The sequence below is a fragment of the Marmota flaviventris genome, chromosome 5 (genome assembly GCF_047511675.1).
Source record: "Marmota flaviventris isolate mMarFla1 chromosome 5, mMarFla1.hap1, whole genome shotgun sequence".
Lineage (NCBI taxonomy): Eukaryota > Metazoa > Chordata > Mammalia > Rodentia > Sciuridae > Marmota > Marmota flaviventris.
The window spans coordinates 6331173-6356488 of NC_092502.1; the positions used below are offsets into that span (position 1 = coordinate 6331173).

The 25316-nt window shown below is 40.0% G+C and overlaps 1 protein-coding gene and 1 pseudogene across 1 annotated transcript; both read left to right on the forward strand.

Annotated features, from left to right (window-relative positions):
• The first annotated feature begins 11307 nt into the window (after window positions 1–11307).
• Window positions 11308–12200, forward strand: LOC139705879 (olfactory receptor 2T3-like; annotated as a pseudogene).
• Window positions 12201–19184: 6984 nt separating this feature from the next.
• On the forward strand, window positions 19185–20147 carry LOC139705880 (olfactory receptor 2T4-like). The gene has a single exon (XM_071612776.1). It carries the CDS (start codon window positions 19185–19187, stop codon window positions 20145–20147), a length of 963 nt encoding a protein of 320 aa, XP_071468877.1.
• Window positions 20148–25316: the final 5169 nt, after the last annotated feature.

The following is a 25316-nucleotide window of genomic DNA, read 5'->3' on the forward strand; positions in this document are numbered from 1 at the left end:
ATATATATATATATATATATATATATATATAAATAAATATATATATATATATATATATATATATATATATATATATATATATATATAGTGTTGTTGTTGTTTGTTTGTTTGTTTGTTTGTTTTTGTTTTTGTTTAGGAGACCTACATCATAGGAGCTCTTACATTGCATTTAAGAGCTCAGTAAATGGAAAGTATTTAACAAATGATGGTAGTTAGTCATCATTATTTATTGTTATTTTTAGATATATTTTTTAAAATTCTTGACAACAAGAGTTCTACCATGTAGGTAATCTACATATTCAAATTCACTCAAACCAATTAGAAGACAATGACAGGGCTGGGGATATGGCTTAGTTGGTAGAGTGCTTGCCTTACGTGCACAAGGCCCTGGGTTCAATCTCCAGCACCACACACAGAGGAGGACATACAATCAATCAACAAGTACATGAAAAAATGCTCACCATCTCTAGCAGTCAGAGAAATGCAAATCAAAACCACCCTAAGATACATACCATCTCACTCCAGTAAGATTGGAAGCCATTATGAAGTCAAACAACAATAAGTGTTGGCGGGGATGTGGGGAAAAGGGTACACTTGTACACTGCTGGTGGGACTGCAAATTTGTGCGGCCAATTTGGAAAGCAGTATGGAGATTCCTGGGAAAGCTGGGAATGGATCCACCATTTGACCCAGCTATCGCCCTTCTGTGTGATTCTGCAATTCGTATATGGGGTAAAAATGGGAGTTCATAACCCAATTGAGTCAAATGTATGAAAGATGATATATCATGAGCTTTGTAATGTTTTGAACAACCAATAAATAATAAAAAAAAAGAAATGTTCCACATTTTCCACCTCTAGTTCATCCTCTAACAACTTGTCCTCAGATGGGTATATCTGGCATTAGCAAAAGACCTGCTAGACTGCTAGATTCATGGCAAACAGAAAACCCCAAGAAGAGAAAGAATAGTCAAGACCAGTAGGGGCTGGACTTGAGTAGAAATTACTAATATTATGTTATAGATGAATATTTAATAACAAAAATAGACAAGTTAATCAAGAGGCTAAATGATTAAAATCTGTAAATAGGTTCATAGAAAAAAATAAGACATACTAAAAAGCCTTCAGGTATTTAAGTTTAGTTCTTTGTGTTTTTATTATTTTATATATTTAAAACAATGAATATATGGCATTTGTATATTTAAAAGACATCATTATATATATATATATATATATATATATATATATATATATATATATATATATATTTTAAAAGATTGATGAAGTTGTGGTTATAATACAAGGCAAAAGAAATCCAATAATACATGATGTTGTTTTTACTAATTAGGCCTTTTACTACAATCATTCATTAATCTATTCTTGAATTAATGATTATCAAACTATTTTTCCTTTTTATCTATAATAACTCCCCCTCCAATACACTCTCTTCATCATTAAATATTACACACAAAACAACAATAATGTGTTTAAGCAGCGAATCTTAGGGCACCTTGAGCTACAGTAAGCTGGAACTTCATTGTAGGGTAAGATTTCCTCCTTGGAATGGAGCCGGGGACGGAGCTGTAACTGGGTGACTGTTGGAGTCAATGTGTTGAAGGAGAGAGCAAGTGCCTCTCTTACTCCAGCTCTGGGTGTTCTGACTCACAGGCTCCTCACAGTGGGCAGGGCACAGCACGGCTGCCCACTTCCAGTGCCCGCTCACACTGCTGGAAGTGATCCCAAAGTCTTGTACACAAAGAAGCAGATCACAAATCCATCCCAGGCACAAAGCAAGGCAAGTCAAGTTAACACAAAACATAGTTACAGCTGTGACACTGCCACAAACATAGCCATGACTGTGCTGCTGCACACCACCGTGCCTAGACACAGTGAGCCTGCTGCAGGGAGTGTCATACGTCTTACAGGAGGCCCTGAGGAGAGGGGGCACTAACCAGCTAACTCCAGAGGAGCAGGAGTATGATCCTGTCTCATCAAAGACCACTCTTCTTCCTGGGAGAGTTAGTGCCTAAGAATCTCACAAAGGAAATCTCATCAAAAAAACAGAGCAAAATCATGCAGCCGGAGTTTTTGATACATTTGAAGACTTGACATCCATGAAAACAAAAGTCTCCTTTTTGGGGGAACTCGGGGGCACTTGACCACTGAGCCACGTCCCCAGCCCTATTTTGTATTTTATTTAGAGACAGGATCTCACTGGGTTGCTTAGCACCTCACTTTCTGCTGAGGCTGGCTTTGAACTCACGATCTTCTTGCCTCAGCCTCCCCAACCACTGGGATTACAGGCATGCACCATGCACCCAGCCCAAAGTCTCCATTTTAAGTGCTTTTCAGATAAGCATTTATAGCTGTGTTGTAACAGATTGATGTAGAAAATGAAGGTCACCAAAACCTAATTCTGAAAAAAAAAACAGCTATTGGATAATTGTTATAATATATCAATCTAAAAATATTAAAACTGTCTTTAAAACTGCTCAAAAAAGCCACCAGTACAACATACTAATACCACTGAGTTTCACCATTAGGGAATGTGCCAAGATGTGCCAAGTTGTTCTGCTTATTTTTTTTTCCTGACTCCAGAGCCGTTTCTCTTGGCCCCTCATTGACCTGACACCTTTTTAAATGTGAGCACTGAGCAACACTAGTACTGCTGCGTGCTCTTGTTTTGGATCTTTTGCTGGATTATCACCCTCTGTTGCAAACCTTCTCTGTGCTCCTTAGAAACCCCCAATCCTGAGATAACACAACATAGAAATGAGTGACCCAGCACGGGGTCTGGATCTGTCTGAATCAATTAACATGAGCTTTGAAATGGGAAAAGCATGCGTAAGCTTTCTGATATGAAAGCCTTGAAACAGACAACTGCTGAGGTGCATGTTGTTATACTGTTGGATCCCCCAAGTGTCTTATTCCATCTATTCCTACATTTATGGGAACAAGGTAGAAAATCTAATGAAACGTCACACCTGGATGTCAAATACTTACAGTCTTTGGATGAATGTCATCAGAAAATGCAGACTCTGGGATCAAAGAGCTCTCGAGGATGACGGAGTGCAAAGTTAATATTATATTGCAAAATGTGTTCTGAACTCTAAATTAAGATACATTTTGACCTCCTATTCTGCTAGTAGTCCAATGAAAAGTTTGAGCAATGAGCTCTGTAGTTCCATAATAAATATACTGAGTGATTTCTCATGCTAGACAGGGTACCAACTGCTATAAAGGTGTTTCATTTGATCTTTATGCAAACTGTTGTGTGAGGTAAATACTGTGATCTTTCTCATTTTACAAACAGGAACAATGAAATTTGGAGAGCTAGGCCATTTACCCAAAATCACTCTGTTAATAAAAATGAAGTTGCAATTCTAAATGGGAAATTTGATTTCAAAATCTATACCACAATGTATCTTTTTTAGACAAGAGACTAAAGCATTCATATGTCTTAAATTTTGTTGTTTAAAAAAATTAAATTGAATCATTTGTATTTTTATGAGACACCATGATATAGATTCATTTCAGTGATTTTCAACTTAAAAGATCTAAATATTGGTTTATGTATTGATAAATGTCCCTGATAATGCTAAAAATATGTTATAGACTCTTGTGCAAAATAAGCATAGTGATATGAAGGCTGCACCGTAGAATCAGTGCAGGAAGGTGGTTAACATCAGGGACTCTGGTGCTGGAGCCCTGGGTTCACTGACTGAGTGCTCTCCTGGACAAAGGTCTTGTTCTTTCCATGTTTTAGTAGATGGACCAGTTAAATGTGGATAATTAAAGTGTGCACTTCACTGTAAGGACCAAAGTGTTTCACAGATAAAAGTCTTCCAGAAAGCATGGCCATGTAATAAGCACAATTAAGTATGGCCATTATTAATAGTTCTGCTTTTAAAACTTAGTTCATTGTGGTCCAATACTGTTTAATTGAGTTCTACCATTTTCATAGCTCCATTGGGGTTCTTCAGAAAAGCGTGGTTGATCTAGCTTTCTAGCTGCCTTGCTAGAATTTAACTTAATTGTGCAGAGGGTCTTGAAGAAGGGTCTTGATTAAGGTCAAGTCAGCCTCACCTTAGTGCCCTGTGCTCTGCCCTCCCTTTCAGCTGACTCAGCTGCCCCTCCAGCTCTGCAGTGAGTTCTGTCCTCAGGAAATCTCAGCACAATTTTGTGAGAGTCGAGAGTGAGGATTATAATAGTTCCTTCAGTGTGGGTCCCCAGGGTGGCTCCCCACAGTTCTGTGTTAACAGGAGCAGAGTGGCTCCTTCAGGTGCTGCGACTTGGCAAGGAGACAAGATGAAGTCCCAGAGCAAAGATCTGAGAGCAGAACCTGACAAACTCAAAGCCACAACTGTCCTCAGAATAAGAAAGTAAGATGTGCTTGTAAGTTTGAGGTTGGAACGCTTAATGGAAGTTTACATGTTTCCACTCCAGGCCCACGGCTGTTATCTAGAAGAAGATGAATACATGCCAATCAAATCCAACAGGTACTGGTCAGGCTTCTAGCTTGCTGGTGACCTAATCAAACGCAAAGACAGAAATACATTTGCAGGCATATTTTGTGATCCATTCTAAGTTATTTTTTTTAAACTGACATAAGAAATAGGTAGTAAGACACAAAGATTTCACTTTATGTGTTTCTGATTAGAGTGACAACTAATATCCAAAACTGATAAAAATCATATGCCACATATTAACCCACATAATGCATGAGGAAATGTTTGCTTACATGACCTTTGAAATATTCCTTCAATTCATAATATTTTCCAAATCATATACATGAAATGTAAGACCTGAAAACATACGAACTCGCTGCAATGTCACCAGAGACTAACTGATGGAATTAGAATTTTAGTAAAAAAACACATCTCAACTTCAATGGAGCTCACGGTCTATCCTCATAATTTCTGAAGTCGTGTTGAAATGGTCTGGAATATATACAGACACATAACAAGTTTTAAGTTCTATAATGTGTGTTTGGGAAACTTGATAAAATGGAGCCCTCTCTCTTCTTGAAATCTAATGCCTTCAGTGTTTATAACTGAAATGACTATACTAGTGGAAGATTCAATATGTTAGGTACAGTAAAATAAATGAAGGTTATTAAGTGGATTAAACAAAGTTGGTGCATATTTAAAGAAACCAAATTATTTCAGCCATTTAAAAATATTTGCTCAGGGGCTGGGGTTGTGGCTCAGAGGTAGAGCGCTCACCTGGCATGTGTGAGGCATGGGGTTCCATCCTTAGCACCACAAAAAAGATAAATAAATAAGGGTATTGTGTCCATCTGCAACTAAAAAAATATTTTTAAAAATTTTATTTAGAAAACATATGTTCAAATGATATTATTTACTTATAAATACATATTAAACTAAATGTAGAATTCAATACCTGTTTTGTAAATATGTATTAAATGTATATTAAATTACATGTATATGTAATGCAGATATATACACGATGTTATCTTTTTAAAAAGTATAATCTGATGTAAAATTATCATCCATGATTTATTAAATATTGTGGTACATGTTGTGGGTGAAAACATGCAAATAACAAGATAATTGCCTTCATGATTGCTGCTATTTGCTACTGAATGGTAAAATGATCACAGGCATTCAAACAAACACAGCTAAGGATGTTCATTGGGACTAACCATACAGGTGTGGAATATAATTTGCTCCAATTCAGTCTCCAGGACTTCCTCTTTCCCTCCCCTGTCCCTTCCTTATACTCCACCGATTCTTCTTCTTTGTTTCTTTGTAATTCTCTTTGTAAATCCATATAGCAGTCTCAGTCAGTGACCTCTCCCCCAGACTCCTTTCTCCCAAGATACGAGGAGATATATGGAAACTGCACTTCTGGGCACCCTGGGAGATTTGCACCCTATCATGTGTGTTAAGGGTAAAATTATCAGGTCTTCTGAAAACCATCTAGTAAGTAAGTGTCAGTCTCTGAAATAGCAGATAAGCTGGCGTAGCAGAGGGTTTCCTCTTCCTGAGGACCATGTGGACCTATTCAGAAGATCCACCACCTGTAAGAAGGTTGGTGAATTCTGTAAGCTTCTCCGGAAGCATCTGGAAGACCTCAAGTCAGAGTGAGTTGCAGGAGGCACACCCAACACACCATCCTGGGAGAGGAAAACTGCGGCGTGTTGGTTACTTCCTGAGATCCAGACTCTGCACTGTGCAGCACAGACTTTACAGAAATCATTCCAACCAAGATAGTCACGTAGTCACGTCATAGTTTTCAGGAACCACCACTATTAACAAAGAATTTTTAAAACACTTAAGCTAGCCTTGTTTATTTTATGCTCATTGCATATTTTAAAAGTTTTTCTTATAGTTGATTGATTAATAACATGTACCAAAAATATACACATTTACTGGTAATATAAATAGTAGAACAATCAAAGACAGAAAATAATGTTCCTGAATAAACAGTGTAATTGCTTCTGTTTAACGTTATTAGTAGTACAATGGGTGGACAGGAACAACTTCCCTGGAGTCCAGAAAATATGAGTCAAGGTCCACTTTCACAGGTGTTTTCTGAGACAGCAGCGGCTTTCCTGGTCCTATTGAATGTTCTACAGAAACTTTTGTCATGAATTAGAATGTTTGAAAGCATTCATTGAAAATTTCATGTCTAAAATTAAGATCATTTAAAAGCTGCCCTTCGCCCTGATGTGGGTCAGCTTTGATGGAAGTTTTTGGATGTTTTTCCTGTTAAGATGGAAGGTAGTCTGTGGTAAAGGAGATGAGAACTAAGTTCACCACTCCATCTCCCACTCAATCTCAGTGGACACAAACCTCTGAAAGTAACTCTTGTGTGGATAAAGAGAATGAGCCCCAAGGCAAACACCCTTCGAGGTTCCTTTACATAAGTAAACGTGAAGGATGTTCAGCTTTCTCAACTGATTCTCCTACATGTGACTGGGATATTTTCTCAGATTGCTAACATTTAGAGTATATTATATAAATAGACAAAATATTTTATTTTGTGATGAAATCATTTTCAACATACTAAAAGGGACCACATCTTGAATACCTATTCCAAGTTATCTTTTACCATATATTAACTCAAGGTAAATTCTGTGCATATATAAACATATACAAATATATACACACCAATGCACATATATCTGCATACATAAGTATGTATGACCATTTTATTTAGCATATACTTATTTCATTAAGTATGTAGGGGAAATGTAATAATGAGATGAAGAATTAATGATTATTCCAATTTTATATTTGACCCTTATATATTATAATAGAAATCCAAGCTTCTTCTCTCCCATGTACATATATTTGTACTAAAAAAGCATTTATCACCACGTCTGCTTTAAAAATATATCTATTTTATCACTTGGTATGGCATTATCATTATCCCATACCAAGTGAAGGTGAAAGGTTAATAAAATAGGTACTTGTCATTCCATTTTTCTGTATGCTTAACAAAACACTGTTGAAATCCTGAGAACTGTTTGCTAATCTTGTTCCCAGAATGTGCTGTCCCCAACTGCCAAACTGCAGAATGCACTCCCTCACTCGGTTGCAGGCAAACTGCCCACTCGCCCTGACCCTTCAATGAACTTCCCTCCCTGCCCTCTCCAAGAAAAGTATATAAGCTCTGCTTAAGCTGTTCCCAGTGCTCTACCTCTCTTTGCTCTAGTGAGCTCTAAGCCCCAGCATGCTGGTCCCCAAATAAACCCTTTTGCTGTTTCATGAGACAGTCTCTTGGTGGTCTCTTCCTCTGACGTTTCGCCGGTCCCTTACAAAGGGCATAGAAGTGAAGGGCTGTGTCACATGAGGTAGTCCCCTTCAGGACTATATAAAAAACACCAGGGAATTTCTAACTATCACACAAAGTCTGTATACAGAATACACTGCACTTGGGGGCAGAATCATCCAGACTGACAGTAGTATTTTAATAAGAGTATTTACAAGGTTTAAGAGTCTTGGATAAGACGATTTAAGATGGAATGTTTCATGCTGTAACTGCTGAGGACTTTGCATAGTACCTTCAGACTGGGGCACACAATGAGGCCCAGACCCCAGAGTGGAATATGGGGTGTCACTGGATGAGTTTTTGTGAGCCATCACCGGATCTGTGAATCCTTCATGAGCAGGTTGATGGCCAGAGCAACAAATACACACACAGATGTGTTCGATCCTAGGAATTTCGTGAAACAAATGGTGAAGTCGATTGCATTCCATTCTCTACCTCCTGACTTACTAGAACACACAGTTATGTTATTTGCAGTTCTTAGTGTGACCTCATAATTGCTCCAAGTCTGAGTTTAAGTATAGAACGTGTGGGTCTACAGATCTGATCTACTGATGTTCTGCATCACCGTTGTGCATCAATTTCCCCTTCAAGGCAATTTGAAATTTGGCATTAAATTTTCTTCTACTATTTTTAGATAAATTTTTAGCAAAGGCATGGTAAATAGATGATTTTGGTTTTTTTCTTGACTGACCTACTTTTTCATTGGTGTATTACAGTCATACATAAAATTGGAATTCAATGTGCTATGCTTCTACATGTATATGACATAGTTTGGCTGACTTTATTCTGCTGTTCCACCCCTTCTGCATTTCTCTTCCCTCCCCCTCCCCTTCCTCTACTTCACTATTCATCCTTCTATTTTCATGAGAGTCCTTGTCTCCTTTTTAAAATTACTTATTTCTCTCTAGGTTCTGCATATGTGAGGAAACATTTGACCCTTGACTTTCTGGGTCTGGCGTATTTCAATCAGCATGATGTTCTCCATTCATTTGTTTTTCTGGAAATGCCATAATTTCATTCTTCTGACAGATTGAGAAGAAAACTCCATTGCCTATATACACCACATTTTTTTTATCCATTCATCTGTTGATGGGCACCTGGGCTGGTTCCATATCTTGACTATTGTGAATTGTGCTGCTATAAACATTGATGTGGCTGCATCACTGTAGCATGGTGGCTTTAGATCTTTTGGAAAAATACCAAGGAGTCAGATAGCTGGGTCATGAGGTGGGTCCATTCCTATTCTTTTGGGGAATCTCCATACTGCTTTCCAGAGTGGTTGCATTCCCACCAACAATGTTTGAGTGCACCTTTTTCCCACATCCTCACCAACACTTATTATTATTTATATTTTTGATAATTACCATTCTGACTAGAGTAAAGTGAAATCTGAAAGCGGTTTTGATTTGCATTTCCCTGACTGCTAAGGACATTGAATATTTTTATAGACGTGAAAGAAGCAGCAGAATTATATATGCTGCTACCAACAAATTACTAACTTCTTGATATTAAGATTTTTTCAGATGCATTAATGATATAAAATAGCATAGAGAGTGCTTTTGTCATCTTTTTCACTACTGTGACCAAAAGACCCAATGAGAACAAATTTAAGGAGGAAAGTTCATACTATACTTTATTGTTGTTGTTGTTGTTTGAATAAACACTGAGGAGTAAATAGCTGAGTCATGTGGTGGTTCCATTCCTAGTCTTTTAAGGAACCCCATATTGATTTCCATAGTGGTTGTGCTAATTTACAGTCCTACCAACAGTGCATAAGGGTTCTTTTCTCCCCACATCCTCTCCAGCTTATTATTATGTGGATTCTCAATGACTGCCTTTCTAACTGGAGTGAGATGAAATTTCCATCTAGTTTTGATTTGCATATCTATGATTGCTAAAGATGTTGAACATTTTTCATATAATTGTTGCCCTTTGTATTTCTTTTTTTTAAGAAGTGTCTAGTTTATTTGTTCACTTGTTGATTGGGTCATTTGAATTTTGTTGTTGTTATTGTTATTGTTGTTTTTGTTTGAGTTCTTTATATATTCTGGATATTAATCCTCTGAGGAGCAGCTGGCAAAGATTTCCTCCCATTCTTTAGGCTATCTCTTCATGCTCTTAATTGTTTCCTCTGTTGTGCAGAAGATTTCTTTCAAGTTATGTAATCTAAATTGGATGGATTGACTTTGCAAGAAGAGTTTTGAGGTTGGGTCTTTTCATGGAGAGGGCTTAGACTCAGTTTGGATGTCAGAGGTACAGGTGGCCTGAGGTTCACAGAAGCTTTAAGAAGGAGAGAATGTTGTTTCTTTTGTTTGACTCTGAGAAAACTGGCACCCAAAACTGGCTTGATTTAGATTATAAAGTTAGATGGAAGCAAAGCTAACACTTGGCTAAGAGTTCTGCAAGTTTAAGACAAAAACCTTTCTGTTATAATACTCTATATCCTGTCTCCTGGCCTACGTGGGCCCCAATATGGCTCTGTGGAATGAGATGGTGAGCTAATCTAAGAGCTCAGACCTTCTGGTCCATTTTGAATGCAGATTCTTTATGTTGGAGCCATAGTACTGAACTTAGACAATTAGAAAACAATTCTTCAATACATATAGGTTTCAAATGAACACACAATGGATTTTTATATCTTACAAATGACAGAGAAAGGAGATTCTGCAATTAATTATTAAAATAATCATTTTATTAAACAATTACACTTTTACAATTTTTTTTTTTTGTATTTTACAAACATAGAGTCCTGGAGCAATCCTCGAGGCACATATATTGCTCAATTACAGAATGTGGTGAGGAAAGGTGATAGAATTTTCTCAACTGCAATTTAAATCACATAACATAAATTTACTGTTTTATTATTTCAAGTATACAGTTCAGTGTCTTAAGAATATTCTGTGTTGTGCAAACTATCTCCAGAATTAATTTCACATTGTAAAACTGCTCCCAACTTCCCCATCCTTTCAGTCTCTTACCAACTTTCCGTCCACTTCTATTTCTCTTTGACTACTCTATATACCTCATGTAGGTGGAATTGTAGTGGATTTGTCTTTTGTGACTGACTTATTTCACTTAGCAAAATATCACCAATAAGGATTCATGTTGTAACATGTGTCTGAATTTTCTTTCTCTTAATATTTCCATTTCAGTCTTTTAAAACAGTCTTTTGTAGATCCATTTATCTGTCAATGAAACTTTGCTTTCCTTCTACCTCCTTGTGGATAATGCTACAGTGAACTTAGGAGAGTAAATATCTCTTTTATATACACACCAACAAGCAGAATGGCCAGATTGTATAGTAATTATATACTTAACTTTTGTGAGGGTAAAACATTATCCTTGATTGCTGTATCATTTTCGTAAACACTTACAGTTCAGAGGATCTAAACGATTCACATACTCCCCCAGACTTGCTATTATTTATTTATTATTGTAGCCATATTGTGGGTTGGAGATGATTCTAATTCATATGTCCTTAGTTACAAATGACACACAGCAACTTTTCATGTACTTGTTGCCCATTTGCTTATTTTTGGAGATGGCCCTTGCTGGGATCATGCTTCTCATCTTCTGGATCTATACAGAGCCCCGCCTCTGGACCCCCATGTACTCCTTCATCACCCAGCTCTCTCTCATGGATCTCCTGTACATCTCTGTGACTGTTCCCAAGATGCTGGTGGGCCAGGTCACAGGAGACCATTGTATAATCTCCCCTGCAGGCTGTGGGATCCAGATGTTCTTCTACCTGACCCTGGCAGGGGCTGAGTTTTTCCTTCTGTCGGCCATGGCCTATGACCGGTATACTGCCATCTGCAGACCTCTCATTACCCACTGCTGATGACCCAGAGGGTCTGCCGGCTGCTGGTGTCCGGCTGCTGGCTCCTGGGAGCATTGGACAGCCTGCTGTCCACGCCCATCACCATGAGCTTCCCCTTCTGCAAGTCCAGGAAGATCCTGAGCTTCTTCTGCGAGGCCCCTGCCCTGCTGAGGCTCTCCTGCTCGGCCGTCTCCCTCTACAAGACGCTCATGTACCTGTGCTGCGTCCTTATGCTCCTCGTGCCCACCGGTGGTCATCTCCAGCTCCTACACCCTCATCCTGCTCCTCATCTCAGGACCAGCTCAGCCGAGGGCCGCAAGAAGGTGCTGGCCACCTGCTCTTCCCACATGACAGTGGTGCTACTCTTCTTTGGTGCGGCCATCTACACTTACATGCTCCCCGGCTCCTACCACACAGCGCAGCAGGATGTGATGGTGTCGGCCTTCTACACCATCCTCACCCCTGTGCTGAACCCCCTCATCCACAGCCTGCACAACAAAGATGTCACGGCGACTCCGAGAAGCCTGCTGCAGTCAAGGAGGCGCCTCCCAAGGGTCCTGAGAGGGAGCACCTGGGAGTGAGCCTGCCTCTTCCCCTCCCTCCTCCTCCCCCATCTCTCCTTGGAGGCCCCAGCATGGAGCCCACACATTTTCACTTCCTTCTCCTGGGTGTGGCATTTCTCCTCCACACTGCTTACTCATTCCAGTTCTTTATATTTAATTGTTAAGTCTTTTTAATTGTGTTGCAACATCCACCATAAGAAAAGCCATATAAAATGCCTTTTACATTATTTCATTAATTTTAGCATAGTCTTGGGATACGCGTGCCTCTCCATGAAGACTTCAGATCCCAGCAGACCCCTCGAGTGAATGTGGCTCTTCTCATTTGAAATACCCCTAAGCTGTTGGTCACTGTGGCAACCCACCATATTCCAAGGTTTGCTTTCATATCTCAGTAAGTGCAAATGACACACTTTTCTAGATACTAAAAGCTAGATCATTTCCTGAATGTTTTTAGTACTGTTTGGCTATAAAAACTACTTCTAACAAACGACATTCCAGAGAGTTCATGGAGCCATCTGCTTTGATGAAAGTGCTTTTTCTAGGTGGGTTCCTTAGATTTCAGTCTATTGTAGGTGATGGTCTACCATACTTAGACCAAATATGCTACCGTTGGAAGAAGGTGAGATGTTATAGAATCTTAATCTCTTTAGCCTTTTATTTATAGAACTGAGAAAATCACAAATAAGTTTTAGGCTTGTCACTACCCCTTACTTCTTCCAGCGTAAATCATGCTGTGAAGAGAATATTGTAAATCCACCAGAACCAGGAGATCATTATTATTTTATGTAGTTTTTCCAGAATCAAGATATAAGGAGATGACTGCTGTTTCTTAATTAAGCATTTCCTCTGATTAACATGCAAGGATGTGATTTGGGACCCTCTGCTGTTCAGGTGCCACCACCAACAGGAGCCCTGACCTTCTGTTTCATGGTGGCGGCTGGGTACCAGGTGCTCACACCGGCCACATCTTCCAGACCAACAATTCTCCCACCCTGCATGCCACAGAGAGAGCATGGCCTGTGGTCACTGCTGTATTTGGGACATGTCTCTCTCTTCCACCAGGCTTGGTGCTTGTACTATATTTTCTCTTTTTCTGAGCTTGTAAGAATCGATTGATAACTACATTGCAATAGTTCCATTTTTCTCTATGCTTAATACTCATATACTCTCTTCTTAATTTTTTGTTCATTAACCTATAAATTAAGACATTTAAAGCCCATGAAACCTTTAACCTCCTTCAGGTTAATGCAAAAATTTAAAATACCTAAATAATTCCCCTTTCCCAACACTTGGGCCATTTTGGTTGGTTGTTTCTATATCTTTTCCTTTATAAAGAAATTCTTAAAACACCTTTATACCATGGTGTTTTAAGATTTGTAATGCAAAAAAAACATAATAAGAGAGCTCATGTAAAATGGCATAATTTGGTGTGAACATACTCTATATACAGAGTTATGAAAAACTGTGCTGTGAATAGATGATTATGAATGTAATGCACTCCACTATTGTCATGTATGTAAGAAATAAATAAATAAATAAACTGAAAAAAGAAAAGAAATTCTTACTAGATGTACTTCTGTCATAATAAAAATTCTTTACATACCTCTCACAGTATAGACCTTCCACCTGAGTGTCTGCTGTGTCAAATGCTCTTAATTTGGGTGGATCCAAGGACATGCTTTAATACTGAAACATATGTCCAGGGTTTAAGAATTTTAGATTGCAAGTACTTTATAGCTGTTTCACTTTGAGACAGAATTCAGCTGAGGGTGATATGTGAATTTATTTACTGTTACATTTGTCTCTTTTATTTGGAATAGTATAAAAGTTTTATTTGGAATACTATACTTTTTATTACATGTCAATTTTAACTCAATAAGTCAATTAAAAATCGAAAGAAAAACCATTTTTTTCCTAACAACTTGAGATGTCACGTTTATGTTATGGTAACTTTTATTAGTGATGACTTGGTGTATTTAAGTATCTGGAAGCCCTGATCTCCAATATTGTTCTTTTTTAAAGATTTTCAAATAGGAACATCATACTCCCCGTGTGCTGCTGTTCCAATGATCTCCCTCATAGGCATCAGGTTAGCACCATCTTGGGAGGATGGCCATCTGCCTGCTGTTAGGTTGTCATGCTTCCCAAGAGCAGAGGAGATCCTGTCACTTCACCAGGGCTATTGTAACTGAGCACTAGGCCCGTGTGGCCTAGAATACCAGAAGTGTTGCTCCAGGGTTCTGGAACCACAGGTCTGAGGTCAGCACATCCCTGAGCCCCTGGCTTTCTGCAGGAGAAAAGCAGGAACTGGTTGTGGCCTCTGCCTCAGCTCCTGCTGGCTCCTGGGCTATGGCTTTGTGACTCCAAAGCTGTTACAACAGCTTGTGTGTCCAGGTCACCCCTTGTGTGAGGACACTGATCACCTCACTAGGGACCTCACCTCACTTCAATTAACTGAAACAGCCCTATTTCCCAATAAAGCCACATTCTGAGGTACTGGGTACTAGGAATTCATGGTGTGACAGTCCAACCTATAAGACTCTGGCACTCCCCAATTCCACATCTTCACCTGCAAACACCCTCGTCCCATGGCAGCACTCCCCAAGTCTTTGCCCATCCCCACATCAGTGTTGAGCCCTCGCCTAGCATCACCTACCATGGGAGAGGTGAGGTGGGAGGAGATGGACCTCTCAATTTGTTGGACTGTGCCAGTCATTGGTAATCATTTCACTGTGTTTATCAGAACACCATATCCTTCACCTTAAATGCACACACATCAAAAAGATAAAAGCTCTACCACATTGTATCACTTAGAAATCTGATCCCAATATAACTATTCAGTATTTAAGGAGGATTGCAACTATGTCATAATTAACATAATGCAACATAACCTCACTGTGTTCAGCCACATACAGTTTCACGCACTTTTAGTGTAGGAGAGTTTTCCCAGGAAACTGGTCATAGAGGCGTCGAAGGCCTGGAGACACAGCTGGGGAAGCCGGGAGGGGAATGCTAGCAACTCAGACTGGGAGCCTCCTGTGACCCTGCCACAGAGCTGGTGGAGATGGCCCTCAGGGCTGCGGTGGCACCCTCCACTACTGAAATGCAGAAAACTAGACACCTGCAAGCCGCTGCAGGAACGTAGTTGGGGTAGATCCTGAAATATGGACGTGGTCCTGTTGCCTCCTCCTGCTGCTGCTGCCAGGGACCATCTCCAGACATGGGAGAAAAGACCCAGTTTCTTTCTTCCTCCCACCCTCCAGAGGACCCTGGGGCTGCAATTCACAGCCTTACAGGAAAGTAGGTGGCCAAGAAGGCAGGACAAACCATCTTCAGCCTGAAACCCTGCAGGTCAGAGGTGGCTGCTGCTCAGGAGGCAGCCTGACCAACAGTGTGTAGATGAAGGCTGTCACTAGACCTCTGTGTTAGGGGAGATGACCAGCATCGTTCTAGAACTCACACTGGGAAAAAATTGAGAATGATTTGTCTGCAAGAGAGAAACTGAATGCCAAGTTAAAAAAAAAAAAAAAAAAAAAAATATATATATATATATATATATATATATATATATATATATATATATATATGAGATAAGAGGGGAGATGGTGGCATTCCACACATATCACCTGCAGAGACCCACAAATGTTATGTAAAATGGAACAGGACAGATACAACTGACACATAATTCATACATAAGAACTTGGAGGTGGTGATGAAATGTGCAATGATTGTTAATATCTTTATATTAACAAGATTTTGTGTTTGAAAATAAAATGAAATTTAAAAAAAAAAAATGAGAAGCCAGAAAAGGACAGCAGTAATGATAGCCTCTTTAGCTCTCTTAATTATATCCTCTTCAAAGTCCCAGAGGGGATTTGTCGGCAGAAAACCATCTCCACTCCTGAATGGGCTCCCAGAGCCAGGATGATGTCACGTTCTGACTCTTCTTTGCACACCCATGGATGAGGCTGAGGCATCATCTGGAGGTGAGGTTAGCCACACGGCCACATGCAGCAGGGCTGAGGGGATCACTGCTCTTGAGTGCTTTGCTCCAGAGGTGGTCTATTAGGATGTCACTGCATTTCCTTGTGGTGCTATTTTGTTATCGTCTACTTGTATGCAGAAAAATGGATGTCTTTTTCTTTTGAATGTCATCTCCTGTAAAGCATATTTAGTGTAATATAATAGGAAAGGGGTTTTTACCTTCCAATTATTTCTGGGTAAATTGAAATACATTCTTTCCGTATCACTGGATGTAAATAATATAGTAAGTTTTGCAGAGGAAGAATGACTGATTTTGACTTTGAAATTCTTTCTAAATGAGAAAACAGTGTCTGAATCATATTTATGCTCTTTGATCAAGCTGATATCAAGTGGCCTAAAATCCAAATTACAAACTGTGGAGGGAGGACTCTGTCCCCAAGAGGACTGAGTAGATTTGATTCTGGGCTCCACAGTGGACTGAGGGAAGCCGGGTGACCTTACGGATGCCCCCAAGAATTTGGATTTTTCAACTCTTAAAGGTCAAAATAAGATGAGTGTGTACTTCACAGACTCTCGGGGAAGATGAAATTTGGTAAATCAGCCCTAGTACTGTCAAGCCCTCTAATTCCTGGTTCTCCTTCCTGAGATTTAATATTAATGGCAAGAGCTTACAGGGGTGAACTTTGAGAAGCACGTACTAGAGAGGAAAGGGGTCAGATTTTCAGGGTAGTCTGCTTGACAGAGCTGTAAGCTTCAAATAAAATCTGCATTGCTCTGCCACCAGCACCAACAGTTCTCCAGACTAAACACACACTGTGCTATGTACGGAAAAACCAAGCACAGAGAAGGGGAAGCATGGGAAAGGAGGTGGTCACTGTGCATGATACAGACCCAGAGATGTGTTCCCTGGTGCACCAGATCAGCTCTTGGCTGTGGCTTGATGACAGTGACATTTTACTCAAGTGCACGAGTCTTGCCCAGCACCATCTACCATTTTCTCCCACCACTAACAGCAAGCAGCTTCCAGCCAAATCTTTGCCCCATTCTGACCACAAGTTTGGGATTGAATTGGCAAGTGTGCCTTGTCTAAAGCTCAGCTTCCATCTGCCAATGCAGGTGATAACATAGAAATATTATAATTTTAAGTACAATGTGTCCTGGATTTGATAAACATTGATGTGCTGTCTACTGCATCAGCACCTCCAGAACTTGAACTTGCTAAAAAGTCAAGTGTTTTAGCTAGTGTTTAGAATTATTATTATTGTAAGAACATAGCATTGCACTTAAAACTTGGAAAATTTCCCTGAAATACCCCTGTATCATGACCACTGTCAAAGCCATCCCCAGAAGAGCCCACATTTGCAAGGTCCATTAGAAAGTGACAAGTTGGAACAATTTTGTTCCCGTAGGCATTAAGTAGAAGAAATCATTATGGGCCTTCTTTAGAAACACCAAGTAGTTTTTGCTTCTGTTACTCTTTCTTATTTTGTAGCTCTTCTAACATTGCACTTTAAGTCACATTTATTTAACTTATTTAACTTATTTTATTTAACTTGTTTTATTTATTTAACTTATTTTATTTATTTTACTCTATTCCCTGGATAGAGTAACCACACCTTCCCTAAAAGTTATAAAGTTTAATTAATCTTGGATTTGTCTTCACTGTCTAGTGCAGAAGCAAGCTATGAGTGGCAAGACAGAGGGGGGGGATAGTCCACTAATAGAGACATCTAAGTGCTGTTCAATGGTCCTGAGGGCATCTCAGCTCCCCTGACAAAGTGATTGCAGCAGGCAATAATACAGGTGGCATTTTCAAAACCAGCAGAATCCTTGTCTGGCAAAGACAGTGACCCTCTAAGTCCTGGCCCTCCTCCCTGAGATTTAATGCAAGTGGAAGAAGCTCAAGGAGAAGAACCATAAGAGGCAAGTACTACAAGAAAGGGGGTCAGGTGCTCAGCAAAACTGGCCAACAAGATTAAGAAGTATATATTATATGGGTTTATATAATACATATACACAGTTCATACAAATTTATATAAATAAGTATTCAGACACTTAAATTGTCTGGGAGTACACAATTTCCAATTTCACCTCCTTGGTTGGTCATATAGATACCAATGCCATAACATGTCTTATGCCATAAGACCATTAAGAGCACCAGGCTCCTTTTGCAAAATAATTAATGTGAATATGAACTCTGAGAGCACATTTGTTTATCCACTGGCAAGGTTCTGGGCACATTCCTTACTGTGTTTAGTTGAGTCTCACCACACCTGAGGTCAAGCAGAATGAACAGAAGAGGGTCAGGGAGGGAGCGTCCCTGGATCCCCGGGTGAAGACTCTGGGCTGCTTATGCTTAGGTCCATCAGGGGTCTTTTGAGCATTTGGACTCACCAGGATATCAGAGATGTATCAGGGTTTTATCCACAAAACCACAGAGACTCACATGGGGTTTGATACCGTGGACAGAAGGGGATGAAGCATTTGGTATGAATTTTCCTCAAATGATGTTTTAGAAACGTTCTAAATCTTTAGATAAGGAATGTACTTCTCACATTCGTTAGGATCTCACCAGAAGCCTTAAACCAGAGAGGCTGATTCAATTCGGATTTCTAGGACAAAAGCTTAGAAATAAGGAGTTTTATTTATCTTTTCTCCAGTGATTTACTGTCTGTGTTTGCTCACAGTGGTGACTTTTCAAATTTCCAACATTGGTTTACAAACAGCATCTTCTATCAAGAAGCGCACATCTCCCAACTCTGGTCACTTCAGTATGAACCGCCAATCCCTTTAAGCCACAGTCCCACAGTGGTGAATTATTAATTTCTGGGAAATTCATTGAATTACGAGTAATTTATAAGCCCCAAAGTTACAGACCTGTAGGACTTTTCTGGTCAGCATAATTAGGTGGGCACACACACACACACACACATGCATAAACACACACACATACACCATTCATTTCAGCCTTCTGCACAACACTAACCAAAGCTTTCTTGGTGGCCCAGGTGGAGCCTCATGGACATCACCCCCTGGATGACCAACCACACGGGGTGGGCAGATTTCATCCTAGTGGGACTCTTCAGGCAATCCCAACACCCAGCTCTGCTTTGCATGGTCATCTTTATGGTTTTCCTGATGGCCTTGTCTGGAAATGCTGTCCTGATCATTCTGATACACTCCAACACCCAGCTTCACACCCCCATGTACTTCTTCATCAGCCAGCTGTCCCTCATGGACATGATGTACATCTCCATCACTGTGCCCAAGATGCTCCTGGACCAAGTGCTGGGTGTGAGTACCATCTCTGTCCCAGAATGTGGGATACAGATGTTCCTCTATGTGACACTAGCAGGTTCTGAGTTTTTCCTTCTGGCAGCCATGGCCTATGACCGCTATGTGGCCATCTGCCATCCGCTCCGTTACCCTGTCCTCATGAACCACAGGGTGTGTATCCTCCTGGCATCTGGCTGCTGGTTCCTGGGATCAGTGGATGGCTTCATGTTCACTCCTGTCACCATGACCTTCCCATTCTGCAGATCCCGGGAGAGCCAGCACTTCTTCTGTGAAGTCCCCGCTGTACTGAAGCTCTCCTGCTCAGACACCTCGCTCTATGAGGTTTTCATGTACCTGTGCTGCGTCCTCATGCTCCTCATCCCGGTGACAGTCATTTCAGGCTCTTACTACTTTATCTTGCTCACTATCCACAGGATGATCTCAGCAGAGGGCAGGAAGAAGGCCCTGGCCACCTGCTCCTCACACATGATGGTGGTCATTCTCTTTTATGGGGCTGCTATCTACACCTACATGCTCCCCAGATCCAGCCACACCCCAGAGAAGGACATGATGGTGTCCGTCTTTTACACCATACTCACCCCTGTGCTGAATCCTTTAATCTATAGTCTTAGGAATAAGGATGTCATGGGAGCACTAAAGAAAATGTTGAATGTGGGACCAGTTTTTAAAGAAAACACAGCGTAAGAAATTGTTATGATAACCTATTTATATTTACAAGTTCCTTCATTCTGAGCACCATGAGTTTAGAATTGATTCCCAAGGTTACTCCTCAGATGCTAAGACCACCATGGCACTTCATCTCATTTTCACACCTCTTTCAGGAATTGCTCCTTGAACCAGAAAGCTGTTGGGTTTCACCCTCGTCCACCCAAAGTGCATTATGCAGTGACATGGTAGCCATGTGGAATCCCACAGGAGACCCTAACTCCACCGATTCTACAAGAGAAGAGCCATGTTCTCGGAAAACAGTGACGGTAGCATTCAGAGGACAAGGTGTACAACTGAGAGAGAGAAGTTCTAGTGTGCTGTTGCACAGCAGGGGGTTACAGATGGCAGGCACACACTGTGTAGTTCAGAAAGGAGAAGCCATGATTTGAACATTCTAACCATCAAGAACTGATCAGCATTTTAGGAGACATATACCTTTAGTGATTTAAATAATACACAATGTATTCAGGCATGGAGACAGCACATGGTGCTCCAGTAACACAGATTTGAATGTTATTGTATATCAGTTGAAATAATGAAGATTTTAAAAATAAGTTATAAAGGAGACAATGTTTAACTGTAGGTGGATCAGAGAATAGGGCATATAGATGTTCTCTGTATTACTGTTTTTCGTGTGACTTTCTTGAAAATTTGAGGTTAATTCCAAATAAAGGCTTAAGAGATCAGCCTCCTCTGCCCCTGCTGGTCTTCACTGGCAGTGATAGAGCGTCTTTAAAAACATGCTCATTTCAAATTTCTTATTTGTGCCTGGAATAATTGGTGACTTTTTTGCTCTTATTAAAGACTACCTTGTTCCATGTGACCATTTCTGAATGCATATATTTAAGGACAGGAGTCTTTTACCGTGGTAGGTTTGGGTCCAGAATTGCCTAAGGGACCTTGGGAGATATAAATGCAGAGTGAAAGAAAGAAGCAGGAAGTGTCCATCAGGGGAGAACATCTTGTTTTTTTGCGGAGCTGGGATTGAAGTGAGGGCCTCATGCATGCTAGGCAAGCACCCTGCCACTGAACAACACTTCCAGTCCTTGAGTTTCAAAACCATGCAATTTAATAATCAGGTAAGCTAAGGTAGCGTATCAAATATTCAGTGTTTCATTTATTCAATAAACATTTTGATGCTAATTAAATAAAAAATATTCTACATAATATTAAAATATGAATACTACATGGTCACAGTTCCCAAGGAATTGGAGCTAACATTATGGTTGGACAAGATAGGTGCCCGTAGGTCTGTAACACACGTGGCTGCACCTGGGGAAATGCTCAGCTCAGGCACACGTGGTTTCCACCTGTGACATGTGCATGCTGTCATGCAAAAGGGACTGAGAGAAGATCCCAGAGCTCAGTGCTGAGGAGAGACTAGGTGTTGTCCTCAGATAACTGCAGGAGCTGGGAGAGGAGGGCCAGGACCTGGGACAGGATACCAGGAGAAAGTGACAGCACAAGCAAAGGCAAAATTCAGGCAGTTGACAAAGCAGGGGTAGAAAACGTATGCATGGTGCCTTCTTTCCTCCCCTGCTTTTATTTTATTATTATTATTTTTAAAAAGCCATGTAATATTCATATTTTAATGTTATTTAGATGGAATTTTTATTTAATTAGCATCAAATGTTCATCAAATAAGTGAAACACTGAATATTTGGTACCTTAGCTTACTTGATTATTAAATTGCATGGTTTTAAAACTCAAGGACGGGGAGTGTAGCTTCGTGGTATTGAACTCAGGAGAACTGAGCCACATCCCTAGCCCTTTGTATTTTTTTCTTTAGAGAGAGTCTCACTATGTTGCTTAGGGTTTTGCATTATATGCTCAATTATTGTCCTCAGTGACCCAGACTTTGTAAGAGCAGTGAGAAATGATCAGACTTGCCCTTTACAAGTGCTGCCAATGGGTGAGAAGCAGGAAGAGAGCATCTGGGAGAGCAGATGGGTGGAGACAGAGAGCTGAAAGCTGCAGGTGAGGGTACTGGGGAGCTATCTGGGCTGAGCGGGTGTGGGCATGCCCTTGGTGAGTGTGAGCCCCTACCCCCGGTCTGTGCCCAGAGTGGAAGGAATCAGTGGTTTGCAAAGTGCGGTCTGTTTTCCTCTTGGCACACTCCTTTTCAGGGTTTCATGGCTGTGAAACATGGATCTTGCTGTGTTTTGGAAAAACAGTAGGAAATTTCTAATGCTTTGCTGCAGTGAAACTGGAGACACAACATACGTGAGGGTTCTGCATCCCTCCGGTTGCTGGACCACACTGAAGAGCACAGTCTGTAACACCTGGGGAAAGGGTAGCAAAGCACAATGCAGTGCAGAGTCATAAGTGTCAAAGACAAGTGTTTAATGTTCTATCATAAATCTGAAAAAATCAGGATGCTTTTGGAATAAAAAATCGTCACTTTAGATAATGAGTTGAAGTTCATTTTTTAATATCCTCTATTGATAAAACTATAAAAGAACTGTGGAGGGTGGAAAATTTTTGCTGAATAATAAGTAGTATCTAAAACTTAAATCCCTGGACAGATGAATGATTGCTACTCAAAGCTATCTGCACAGAGTCAACTGTTGAAATGCAAGGTCTTTCTCTCCCACCCGTGCCTGTTTGCAGGGTGAACAGTACCCACACCAGCTGAGAGTATTCAGACTTCAGTACATATGCATGTATTTGAACAGGTAATACCATCAAAAGCATGTGGCCAAATGGATTGCTTTCACTTTACGATAATAAGGATTTCTGTATCTTCCAAAGCATGTTAAGGACTTTGATTCAAGTTCTTTGCCTAATTTAGAAATAAATCAGTGTACATTAGGTAAAGACACCTGCATTATTTTCCACATTTTTTTGTTTTTGTACTTTCTTCAATGTGCTCCAAGGATACAGCTTGACGATATGGAAGCCATTTTCTAGGAATGGCTAAGGAAACCAACTTAAATGAATTACCTTCCTTTAAATTGACATTTAAAAGCATGTTTATGTCTTTTACTATTCTCTTAGGTGATTATTCTGTAGACATTATGGCTCTGTGTCAGTTTGGTGTTGGGTTCAAAAGGCCTGCCATGGTTAGGAACCCTGAAATTGTATAACAGAAACTTCCCTTTTCCTGGGGAGATTTTAAAGAGGTGACCTGAGAGTAGAAGAAGAACTGGAAGGAAGCAGGCAATGCGACAGAGTAGAGGGCAAGGTGGGCAGAGGGTAGAAGGAGGCTGGACAGCACCAGCCCATGCGGTATGCATGCATGAAATACTATAGCGAGAGTGGAGTAGCATGTTCAATTTATAGTGTTAATAACTAAAACTTAGAAAAGAAAAAAATGAAGCACTGACCTACAACATGATTTTCAGCTCAGTAGACTATCATGGGGATGCTGCTGGTTCTGTGCCTAGAAACTGTGTCACAATACACAGGGTGGACTAGATGTCATTTATTTAAATTAAGATTCATAATACTAAATCCATGGCCTCTTCACTGAATATCTACAACAGTTGATTAAAGATGATATTGTCTTGTTATCTAGAAACTCCTCTTTGTGCTAAGATAGAGATAACAGGGATTGCATGGTTTTCCTCCCAACCAGAAACAACAAAAAGAACACTGAGAATATATTGAACAACCCTTGTTCAAACATGGGCATCAAGTTACAGAGAAGAGGAATCCGTGAAAGACTGGGAACAGATGAGATGAGCTGCAGCCCAAGAGTTTCCAGGCTGTGGTCCAAATGGGGATGCAGGTGGACCCCAGTGGTCTTACTAATGCAGTAGAGAAGGGGGCATCTGGAATGATCAGAGGAGCAAGACTCGTGAAGAGTGTGAGGTCCTTGGGAAGCATCCTCCAGTCTTTAGCTGAAGACCTATCCACCATACGTGTGAGGAAAAGTTTCAAAGCACTGGAAGAAATCTGGAGGAGAAGGGAGTAGATCTGTGGAGGTCCCACAAGTTTGCCAACAGCTCCTTGTCTCAGGATCTGTGATGCCGAAATAACATCAAATTTCATGGGCTCAGGGAAAAATAAAGTTTTGACTTGGTAGTAAGGTAAAATTATCCCTAGAAAAAATGCTACTCTGTACTAACAAAGATTAAAAACTATTGCAAAAAAAAAACGTCAAGCTGCTTTTAAGACAATGTCAAAATGTGTACTAATAAAACTGCTCAATACCAATAATGAAAAAATGAAAAAATAAGACATCTAAAAATTATCATACATGCAGAGATTCTGCAACAATGCAAAACAAATTCTTTAAAATACGTCTCACAACCATAGCAGAACACACTATCTTCCCAAGCTAATGCAGCACAATCACAATCAAAACTTGTAGACTTCCTGACTGAATTCTGCCAATCTGTCAAGGACGGATACTAATCCTTCTTTATGGCTGTGCATATGGATCATAAAATATGCCTTAAAAATGAGGAAAACAGGGACTGAGGTTGTGGCTCAATGATAGAGCACTTGCCTAGCACCTGTGAGGCACTAGGTTCAATCCTCAGCACCATATAAAAATAAATAAAATAAAGGTATTTTGTCCATCAACAACTAATTTTTTTTAATAAAGGGAATAGAAATTATAAAATATGTGCTCTCAGACCACAATAGAATGAAATTGGGAACCAACAGCAGAAACACAGCCATATAAATCCCAAAATATTTGAAGATTGCATAATATCTTTGAATAGCACATGGGTCAAGAGGAAATTACACTACAAATTTAAATATGTTTTGAAACCAAATTAAAACCTATAAAATTAATTGGATGCAATGAAATTAATTCTTAATGAGAAAATCGTGGAATTGTTAAGAATTTTTATCATGAAAAGGTTTTAAAATTTGTCAAAATTTTGAGATAATCATTCGGTATTCACCTTCACTTTGTTAATGTGGCCTTTATTGATTTATGGATACTGAACCACTGCAGCAATCAGAAATTAAACCTACTTGAACATGGCATATGACTTATTTTGATGTACTGCTGAATTCGGTTTGGTTGAACACTTTTGCATCAGGGATACACAGCTACTTTTATTATCTTGTTGTGACAACTCCTGGCTTTGGTGTCAGAGTATTCATGGCCTTGGGAAATGAGTTTGGGTGTGTTACTTCCTCTTCAATTGATTGGGAGTGTTTGAGAAGGACTAGTATCTGTCCTTG

Excerpts from the sequence above, each read along its gene's own strand:
- LOC139705880 (XM_071612776.1), top strand. The coding sequence starts at position 19,185 with ATGGACATCACCCCCTGGATGACCAACCACACGGGGTGGGCAGATTTC.